At 45.3% G+C, this 10,546-nt stretch overlaps 1 protein-coding gene across 4 annotated transcripts; it reads right to left on the bottom strand.

The window, feature by feature from the left end:
* Window positions 1-6,182: 6,182 nt before the first annotated feature.
* On the bottom strand, window positions 6,183-9,843 carry LOC149389849 (uncharacterized). 4 transcript variants are annotated; one of them, XM_089623666.1, is made up of 13 exons: window positions 9,559-9,834; window positions 9,343-9,480; window positions 9,156-9,237; window positions 8,823-8,899; window positions 8,596-8,702; window positions 8,303-8,420; window positions 7,832-7,954; window positions 7,621-7,712; window positions 7,456-7,522; window positions 7,268-7,346; window positions 7,092-7,183; window positions 6,790-6,933; window positions 6,183-6,516 (listed from the first exon to the last, which is right to left on the bottom strand). In XM_089623666.1, exons 1-13 carry the CDS (start codon window positions 9,736-9,738, stop codon window positions 6,376-6,378), a joined length of 1,440 nt encoding a protein of 479 aa, XP_089479792.1. In that variant the 5' UTR covers window positions 9,739-9,834; the 3' UTR covers window positions 6,183-6,375. The 4 variants fall into 4 exon arrangements, 3 of the variants coding, with proteins under 3 accessions (XP_089479792.1, XP_089479791.1, XP_089479794.1); XM_089623665.1 differs by having other exon boundaries at window positions 8,596-8,899; window positions 9,559-9,836; XM_089623668.1 differs by having other exon boundaries at window positions 8,596-8,899; window positions 9,343-9,490; window positions 9,559-9,667.
* Window positions 9,844-10,546: the final 703 nt, after the last annotated feature.

The following is a 10,546-nucleotide window of genomic DNA, read 5'->3' as shown; positions in this document are numbered from 1 at the left end:
CGGCGCGCCATAAGACATCCCAGAGATGCAGGCTAAAGACGCCTCCGCGGTGCGCTATAAGACATACAAGAGATGCAGGCCTAAGACGCCTACATGGCGCACTTAAGACGCCTACATGACGCACTTAAGACACCTACATGGCGCACGTAAGATGCCTATATGGCGCGACTAAGTCATCCCTCGCGACGCACCTAAGATGCCTACATGGCGCACGTAAGATGCCTACATGGCGCACGTAAGATGCCTACATGGCGCACCTAAGACGCCTACATGGCACAGTTAAGACGCCTACATGGCGCAACCAAGCCGTCCCTCGGGACGCACCTAAGACGCCTACATGGCGCACGTAAGACGCCTACATTGCGCAACCAAGTCGTCCCTTGCGACGCACATAAGATGCCTACATGGCGCACGTACGACGCCTACATGGCGCACCTAAGACGTCTATATGGCGCACATAAGATGCCTATATAGCGCACCTAAGACGTCTACATGGCGCACTTAAGACGCCTACATGGCACAACCAAGTCGTCCCTCGCGACGCACCTAAGACGCCTACATGGCGCACTTAAGATGCCTACATAGCACATCTAAGACACCTATATGGCACACTTAAGAAGCCTACATGGCGCATCTAGGCCATCCATCGCAATGTGCCTAAGACACCCACACGACGCACGAAGCCGTCTCTTACGATGTGCTCTAAGTCGCCACAAGGTGCTGCGTATGATGACTAATCATAACGCACTTGAAGCCGCCACAAGGCGCACTTGAACCGCCATACTAGACGCAGTTCATGCCATCTTCGCCACCTCCAGCTGAGCACAATCACACTCGCCTTGGGAGGCTCCTCATTCCATGCGAGCTAATTAAAGCTGCTCGTAAAGACTTGCGAACTCCGCCTCTGAGCGAGAACCTCATTCGGCCTGAGCTAGCTGAGACTTCATTCGAGAAAGCTCCCCCTAGAAGACTACCAGGCGACGAATGAGGTCGTGAGGAATCTCCTCGAGTCGAGCATCGCTCCTCGGGTCGAGTCACTCTCCTCGAATCGAGCCTTGCTCCTCGAGTCAAGTCACTCCCTCGAGTCGAGCCTTGCTCCTCGAGTCGAATCATTCTCCTCGAGTCGAGTCTTACTCCTCGAGTCGAGTCGTTCTCCTCGAGTCGAGCCATTCTCCTCGAGTCAGGTCTTACTCCTCAGTTCGAGTCATTCTCCTCGAGTCGAGTCATTCTCCTCGAGTCGAGTCTTGCTCCTCGAGTCGAGTCATTCTCCTCGAGTCGAGTCTTGCTCCTCGAGTCAAGTCATTCTCCTCGAGTCGAGTCTTGCTTCTCGAATCGAGTCACCCTCCTCGAGTCGAGCCTTGCTCCTCAAGTCGAGTCACTCCCTCAAGTCGAGCCTTGCTCCTTGAGTCAAGTCATTCTCCTCGAGTCGAGTCTTTATCCTCGAGTCGAGTCACCCTCCTCGAGTCGAGCCTTGCTCCTCGAGTCGAGTCATTCCCCCGAGCCGAGCCTTGCTCCTCGAGTCAAGTCACTCTCCTCGAGTCGAGCCTTGCTCCTCGAGTCGAGTCATTCTCCTTGAGTCGAGCCTCGCTCCTCGAGATGAGTCACTCTCGAGCCTTGCTCCTCGAGCCGAGTCATTCTCCTCGAGTCGAGTCCCGCTCCTCGAGCAAGCACCTGAAACGATTTGAAGAGCACATCGCTACTCGTTACGATGTCCTTTCACAAAGACTATCTAGCTCTGCACCAGCAGAAAAGTCAGTTATAATCGGAGTAACACTGCTCCAAAGGCCTCAACAGAGACCCGCACTCACGTCTGGGGAATAAGGGCCGATCTTCCGAATGCAGACGGGGAAGCGTCACCAGAGCTGGAATGGCAGATGCCCCGTGAGACCGACTTATGCTTGATGCGTGATCGAACTTTGAGCATTGATCCCCGAGCAGTCGAAGCCCTCCGGTGCGGCAGAGCCTTCCACCAGGTACCACTCCGCCTTCTCGAAGCATCGGCCCGCAGTATCAACCTCCGTCTTCGAGACCTCGGAATGAGCACGCCCTTGCGAAATGCAAAAGTGCAGTCGCCATCCAAGCTGGCCGAGACGGACCCCATGATCTTCCCCTAACATGTCGCAATTAGACAATAATTGCCATGCTAATCACCGTCGAGTTCCATGGACTCTAGCTCGAAGATATCATCAAACAAAACGCCATCGAAGAAAGACTCGGGCGTGACTTCGCCAAAAGATCAACAAGCCACGACACGCCGGCACGCCTCTGCACAAATGCACGCCCTACTTGCGCGCGCGTGTCCCCGTTGCTCCAGGGCTAGAACAGTGGATGTGATCGCGTCCGCCTCGCCCACGTTGAGTTATGCCTTAAATCCGCTTGAATCCTCCTCCACGTGTTGATCAAACACTCGTGTTGAGAGAGACGGAAAAGCGGGAGAGAGCACTCCCAATTTTGAGAATATTCTTTATAATCACAAAGGCTTTGCGACGGTGAAGCTCTAGGAAGTAAATTTTCCTCAAACACCCGGCGGAAGCAACTAAAAGTTCACCGCCCGGGGCCTCCCGAGCGATGAACTTGGGGAGCTAATATTGTCGGTCGTTTTCGGAAAACCCGGAACGCCAAGAAGACACGTCACTCTAAGGGCCGATGGTCAGGCCGGAGGTCCTGAAGAGTGGCAAGCCTTCCGTCACGAGTCGACTGGCAAGTTCTCGTGCCAAACTCTAGGCTCCTCAAGTCGAGCCTCGCTCCTTGAGTTGAGTCATTCTCCTCGAGTCGAGCCTCGCTCGTCGAGTCGAGCCTCGAGTCGTTCTCCTCGAGTCGAGTCTCGCTCCTCGAATCGAGCCTCGAGTCGTCCTCCTCGAGTCGAGTCTTGAGTCGTCCTCCTCGAGTCGAGCCTTGAGTCGTCCTCCTCGAGTCGAGCCTCGAGTCACTCTCGTCAAGTTGAGCCTTGCTCATCGAGTCGAGTCACCCTCCTCAAGTAGAGATCTTCATAGTTCGCGTGACAAGCGTGATATCCGAAGACCACAAGAGTCCGACAAGATAGGCCGTGCACCGTGCGCCCCTCAAGGAAACCGCGCGCGCAGCAAGCCGCGCTCCGCGCCAGGCAGGCCGCGCGCCGCGTGCTTCATGCGCCGCGCATCCCGCGCCGCGCCCGATGTCCTGCGCACCGCACGCCCTGTGCCGCGCGCCTCCTTTTGATGATGCGCGCGCCCCTAGTCCCACATGGACGAAAGAGGACCCTCCTACGGCCCTCAAAGACCTATAAATACCTCCTCTCACTGAGGGGGAAGCCATCCCATCTTCTCCTATCGATACGCTCGAATTCTTGCTCTCCTCTGCTTCTTTTGATGCCAACTTTGGCCTGAAGCATTCCCATAAGTCTCTCTCGTTCTCAGAGGTTCTGAAGCACTCTCGGGGACTCCCGGACGTCGCTCCCTCTGATCGAACGCCCTCCGGTGCCCAGGCACGCCCCTAGGGTTCTCAACTAGAGTCCCTTAACGCAACTAACACGCTAGACGCGTACACGATCTCCGAAGTTCTAAGACGTCGCCGAGGATTCCTCCGCGCACCGTTTCCTTCGTCGAGCACGCTTCTCCAGCAAGGCTTCACGCCTCACGCTGCGTCACACTCGCCCTGAACTACGTTCTGACCTGATCCCACACACGGGTACGTAGGCAGCCTACACCGCAAAGGCACGGTCACTCCTCCTCCTCACCCCTTCCCTCTTCCGAGAGGTGGGTTGATCGGAGAGAACCTAGCTCGAGACTTTCGAGTTCACACTTTTGGCCCGGGTACGATCACTTGGTCCGGCCTTGGATCGAACCGCCCGAGGTATACAATAGTTGTTCATTTTCGTGCGACAACAGCCACACTTAATTTTTTGTGACTCTCCAAATATCCAGGTTTATTCTTTTCCTCCACCACAAACACATCCCTCCCGAAGCACCTTGTGCCCCAAACCCCGCACCACCCCAAAACCCCATCATTTCCCTAACAGCTTTCATCCTACCCTCACCCATTTTAGTTTCCAATAGAACCACAATATCCCGGATCAGGATTACGAATGAGCCTCCGGAGTACCTCATTTGTATGGTCTCCGTTGAGACCAAAGCAATTCCAAAAGAAGACTAACATTTAGATGGTAGGGGGTTGTTAAGGCCTACCTCCTCGGCCAATGTTAGTGAGGAATCCTCAGCAAAAATCACCATCGCTCCAGCTCCCTCATTATCAGTCGGTGTTGCCCATCCATGAGATACACTACCCTTCGTGCTTTTCTTCCTTGGCTTGACCACTCTTCTCCCTTTCTTCAACAGTTTCCCTTCATCTCCCAAGCCTTGAGCGAATTCCAATTGGAGATTTTTGGCCATAGAAATTTTTTTTGTTAGTCTACAGTTTAACTCTTCCATTCATTTTGATTTTTTTTTCTTTTTGCTTGTCTCGCCAAACGCTGCGTTTTTGCGTTTTGGGGAGCTTCCCCCACTTGTCTCTCTCTCCTCGGAGATATCAATGGGGCAGTCTTGTTGGCTCACATTTCCTAATTTTCCTTCTAACGGGTTGGGCCTTAAGCAACCACTCTCATGGGCTATGGCCTTACTTCCAAAGCCCTGGGGTTAAAAGCTGTGCACTCCTTCTACAGGCGTGTGTAACACCATCACGCCATCCGCGCTTTGCCCGTTGAGTGTTACTTTGTGGTCCCCTTTTCTGTCTTCCTCTGCCCTCGTACGCCTAGTGGTGTTGCGCTCCTCGACCTCGCCTCATTTCTGCCCTCTAACGCCAGGTACAATCGTCTCTCCACCATCTGACTTTTCCTTCCTCATCCTTCTGATATCCGCGCATTCTATCGTCCTCTTGTCTTTCTCCATTTTTGGAATAGTCTCATGAGAATTCTTCTTGCTTAGAGAGCCCACCGAAGCTTCTTAAGACCTTCTTGGAGAACCTTGAGCCCTTCCTGGAGACATGATCACCATTCTACTCGGTTGATGCTCTATTCCCCTTTATGGTGGTGGTGTTGCCGCTTCAGGTTCTGAAATCCTTCCAATCAGCTTCGCTATGCCATAAAAACATGATTTCGTCGTAGATTCGGCGTACAACCTACCCCCATACATATACACCATAGGCGAATGTATTGACATGACCATCGCCCAGCTTCTTCTTGCACATTCATCATGCTCATGCCTAATTATCCCACATTTAAACAAAAGCGCCCCAATTTCTCATATTTGAATTGGATCCAGAACGGGCTGAGACCTTCCCTCTCCAAGAAAAACCCTGCCTTGATGGGTTTCTCAATATCCACCACGATTTTCAGTCTCATCGATGTTGCGTCTCTTCCGGTGTAGCCAATGACTCTGCCCGCCATGGTCGCCATTTATCTTCTGCTTCTTTCATTCAAATACCTAAGCGGCAGACCCGTCATACAGATCCAAAAAGGTGATGTATCGAACACCACTTCATTGATCATCATCATCTCATGTCAAGCTTGAATCACAAGCTAGCCTCCCTTGCATGTCTAAAGTCTTCCGTCTAGGACTGTCTCCATCCTCAGCTCAAACCTAAGCTGAAAAATCTCTGGTTTTATCTCCTTGATAGCCCAAGGTCTCCTACATCTCCAAACAACGTTAAACACGTCGTAAATATGCTTTGCTCTCATCGGCTAACTCGCCAGAATCTTCCCCGCTAGAAAGTATGCATTTTCCCTCACCGCCTTCGCCGCTGTGGATGGTGAAATACGTAAATTGCTCGCCAGAAAGGACGTTACCATTTCTAGCTCATCATCTTCTCCATTCCCCGCAATTGGCGATGTGTGCTTCTCCATTGCCGGACCGAACTCACTCAAGACAGACCTTGTGTTTCCCTACCCTCTTCACTCGTGTTTCCCCAACCCAACCCACAAAAAAACTCGGAACAAAACAAAGACTTCCAACGACCCACCCCACACTCGCCACTCTCTCGCCCTCGCTCTAGCTAAACCCGAAACTCCGAAATTAGAGACTGACCCACCACACAAACGTGAAAAACGATAGCTTTCACTCTTGAACAGCACTAAAACCACAAAGGACACCACCCAAAACCTAGGGCAACCTGAGAACCAAGGGAAAAAACCCCACTAGAAAAAACCCCACTGGAATCTATTCTGGGAATGAATGTATCATTGAATGAATTTCTAAACTAAGGATGTGTGGTATCACTACAACTTGGTTTCATTGAGACGTTAAGAAGACGACTTCTCTTTTGAAACCGTGACATGTATTGATTTGTTCATTGACTTACATAGAACGGAAAAAATTGAAAAAGGGAAAAGAAAAATGAAAACGGCATTAAAGTACAACTATTCACATTCCACGCCCTTAAACGTTATGAACAAAACATATCATTTTACAGTTTGAAGTAAATTCCTTGCATGTGAAGATAAGCAGCGAAGAGACCCCAAAACAAGATTTCAAGCATTACAAACAACAAGGTTCCCCATTCCCTCGACTGAACGACGGTCTGCAATAAAGCTGCCGAACCATCCACCTATATACACATCCATTTTCAGTTTCAGAAGTTAAAAAAAAAATTTCATGATGTTAAGATAAAAATAAGCAATTACACCCCTGATTACACAAGATCATATAGGCCCAAATTAAACCATAATAAGATGCATTGATTTGATGTTTCTCTTTCCAGCAAGAAAGCAAACAAACAAACAAAAACGAGCACGTGATTGTTTACCCAAATAAATTTATAGATAAGAAAGATTAAAAGGTGAATACAGGAACTATAAACCAAGCGTGGAAGGAAAAGTACCAGGTTGTTTTCAGGTGACCGCCAATAAAATCCTTGAAGAGCCGCCGGAAAAATCTCACAAGCAGCCAAAGCATAGATGACGAGTGCATTCATTCCCATCCACTGCAGTAACATCGCAGGCTTTCTAAACTGTTTAACATCAACCTGAAAATATAAATGTCGGACCCGAAAGTCTTTATCAATTCATTTCTCACCCACAAGCCTGTGTATACACAAGCATCGGAAAGAATCCCCTCGGATTCTTCTGTTCCAGATCCGATAGCTTTGTTATTTTGAATTTTTTGGAACTTGTAAGTACTTACTATGTAATAGATAAGTGTTAAACACAACCCCGAAGCACCGGCGGTTAGGATTGTATAGCTCAATGTGTAGAGCGGTTTCGAAAAGGGAATGCCTGTCATATTAAAGCATTCAATTAGTGAATTCCTTGAAATGACAAAGGCCGAATAGCTACATTTTGCTCTCAGATAGGACATACCTAGCGCCTTCAAAACATATGCAAGGACTAGAAGAGCGATTGAGAACAAGAGCCATAGAAAAATCTTCTGTTTTTGGCCCTGACAAAAGACATTAATTTGGTTGGAGAACACACGTCGGTATTCTGCATCAGAACACGACGATAAATTTGATATCTAAAAACTACTTGTAAAGCAGGAGAAATAATACCGTAAAATGCACAGTTATGTGTCCAAAATGCAACCCCAAGAAGCAAGTAATTGCAGCCATCAGAGAGCTAGAATTATTTCAACAAACAAATCAAAAATCAGCCAAGAGCGGAGTCCCTAGAAGAAATGCTTAAAAGGGTAAAATCAAAAGACTAAAGCAAGAAACCTTAGGATGCCCTCGGGATCAAACGGTGCCTTGCACCAATCTGGTGAATTCGGCAGTAGAGGTCCATAGTCAGGAGAATTGACGCTGCAGTCCTGTACAAAGAAGAAAAAAAGTAAGATTTCTTAACAGACAAGCAAGATAATTACTATATTTTGAGTTAAAAACAGAGTTATCAACGGCGTTATTAGCAGAATAAGCACAAGAGAATAACCTTTGTTCTTCTGTAAACAGGATGTTGATAAAGATGGCTATCTCCCAGAAGCATTCGATCAAGAAAACCAACAGCGTTGCATGGAGGTTCGAGGCTTCCTCTCACTTCACAGTGGACATGGAGCTGTGACACACATACATTAGCAGTTCATGACAAAATCCATATAACAAAAGGGATACATGCAAAACATCAAATACTAAATGAAAATTTCTATTCATAAAGGGTGGAACTATGGAATATTTTATCAAATAATTTAAGAAAGTCTAGACATCGTATTCATGTAATGTTTTAGTTTATCCAATAGTTTATCGGCACTAGCCAGTGGTACACTGATAATATAAAAATAGAAAAAACATACCTGAACACTTTACCCAAATATTTGAAATCAAAGTTTTTCCAGCACTCTAAGCTTTAAGATAACCTTGAATATGTAACGAAGCAAACAATCACTTATTTTGACTCTTAACTCACAATCTGAATATCTGATGCAGTAGAGATGTCTGTCTTGGAATTTGAAAATGCCCAATTTGGGACATAAAGGCCATATAATAAGAGAATGTAAACTGAGCACAGTACGATGGATATCAACCTGTGTAGTAATGAAGTAACAAATCATCATACAAGATAGCCAGATAGAACAGTACTTATAGATGCTCTAGTGTTTGAGCATAATTAAAAATCAACAGGTGGAAAAACATACTGTGGAGAAACAAGGTTCAACACGATAAAAGAGTGCATCAATTGCTATATCCAACATAACTAACCCCTGAATGTAGTATTTCCTCACAAAAGCCATTGGTGAGTCGACCATAATGTTTTTGACAACCCATATCTCCGATATCGAAGCAAATAGGTAACCGATTGATATTCTCTGCAACTCACATTTCAAGATCAAAGCCATAACATAACAATGTATTAACAAAAGGCACAACGAAATGAAAGTGAAAACAATCAATGAACAATGGACATCCGAGGATAATCTACTGCCGACCTGTAACACTCCACACCACCGTATTTTGGCCACATCAACTCCGTAAGTCAAATTATCACGCCCATGAAAATACCCACCTGGTATAACACCAGAGCTTAACAAATAAGTATTCCTGATAAGTAAAGAGGTTTACACCCTAAATTATTATTATTTTGCAATTAGGTTGTCCTTTTAGTTTTTGCTTTTTAAAAAAAAAAAATATACAAACAATTGTTCCACAAAGATTATTATTTTGTACAATGAACTATGGAGGTTTTTAATTCACTGATAGAATAATGTAATCGTAATAGTGACTAATATAATAGGTTGAAAAATCTGCTTATATATGCTTACCTTGTAGTAAAACTCCCAAGAGAAATAGCTTAATTGATCTCAACACGACTTTCTTTGAAGCAGTTCGCTTGCTTGGTATTCTCTACGATACAAATTAAACCAAATGGAGTTATGATGTGAACAAATGAACGACCAAACATAGTAAGTATTATAAATGAAAAAAAAAAAAAAAAAAAAAACTCTGCACCTTGAAGACTAAACTAACAGAGACACCAACACCAAAAAGGAAAAATGGCATTACAAAATCTGCAAGCGTGACGCCAAACCACGGGGAGTGATTTATAGACGGAAATGCCCCTCCAGCATCGTCAACCAGTATCATCAGCTGTCAAACCCTAATTAGAGTCCGATTTATGTGAACTTCGGAGAAACTTAAGTGAATAGACTACTTGAGAGAACGTACAGCGATTGTGAGTCCTCGAAAGACGTCGAGGGAGACGAGTCGTTGATTTCGAGAGGCAGACGAGTCTGAGCCGTCGGATGATGAGACCGGAACCGTGGAGGGAATCGGGGAACGAGATGATTGACGAACGAGAAGAGGAAGCCTTTGCTCTTCATCGACGTCGTTGAGCTTCGACGTCATTGGAGAGCTCTCAATCGTGATTCGGAACGACTCTCTCACCTTTTCTGTGATCAATCATAAAAGTAACGACAAAGAAAGAGCGTCACGAAGAAGAAGAAGAAGACGACTCTGCTGGAAATTAGGATATATTAGTCTTTCTCTTCTTAATTATATTTCTCATTTTATTAATTTGGCGCCAATAGGATAAGAGAAATCCGAGTTATTAAATCATGATTCCGATTTCAAAAAATAAAAATAAAAAAAATCATAATCCCTTCTTCGACGAATCTTGACCTTTATCATCTATATTTGCAAGGGCTCAATTTTAATGTGATTTATTATACTCTAAGGTTTTTTTTTAGGAATGCATTTACCCATTGAATTTTAAAAAAGAAGAATTTGTTGCGAGATTAAAATATTGATATCAATATTAATATTGATATGTGGTACATCGGATAGCCTCATGGTAATTCCACACCACCTATTGTGTGGAGGTCGTGGGTTCAATCTCCATTGCAGCAAAGCTGCTTTAAAAAAAATATTAATATTGATATCGATACCGAAATTTTGATTTTATTGATATATCGACTATCAACGAAAATATCGACGGATATCGTATAACAATTTTAATATTGATTATCGATGATATATCAACTAACGACAGATATATTGACGAAAATCTTATAACAAATATAATTAAAAATACTTTATATATATATATATATATATATATATATATATATATCCAAATAGTTTCGCTACTATTCTTATGTACTAAAATATTATTTTGTATTATTTACATATAATTAATTAATGATATAATTTTTTA

Source organism: Urtica dioica, chromosome 8 (genome assembly GCF_054948205.1).
Source record: "Urtica dioica subsp. dioica isolate 48M chromosome 8, U.dioica_male_clone48M_v1_H2, whole genome shotgun sequence".
Classification (NCBI taxonomy): domain Eukaryota; kingdom Viridiplantae; phylum Streptophyta; class Magnoliopsida; order Rosales; family Urticaceae; genus Urtica; species Urtica dioica.
This window is presented reverse-complemented; position numbering and strand designations above follow the sequence as displayed.

Coding starts and splice junctions, on each gene's coding strand:
- LOC149389849 (XM_089623665.1), bottom strand. CDS start 9,738: ATGACGTCGAAGCTCAACGACGTCGATGAAGAGCAAAGGCTTCCTCTT. Junction 9,481..9,558: donor TTCGAGGACTCACAATCGCT/GTACGTTCTCTC, acceptor AGGGTTTGACAG/CTGATGATACTGGTTGACGA. Junction 6,517..6,789: donor GGTCACCTGAAAACAACCTG/GTACTTTTCCTT, acceptor ATGTGTATATAG/GTGGATGGTTCGGCAGCTTT.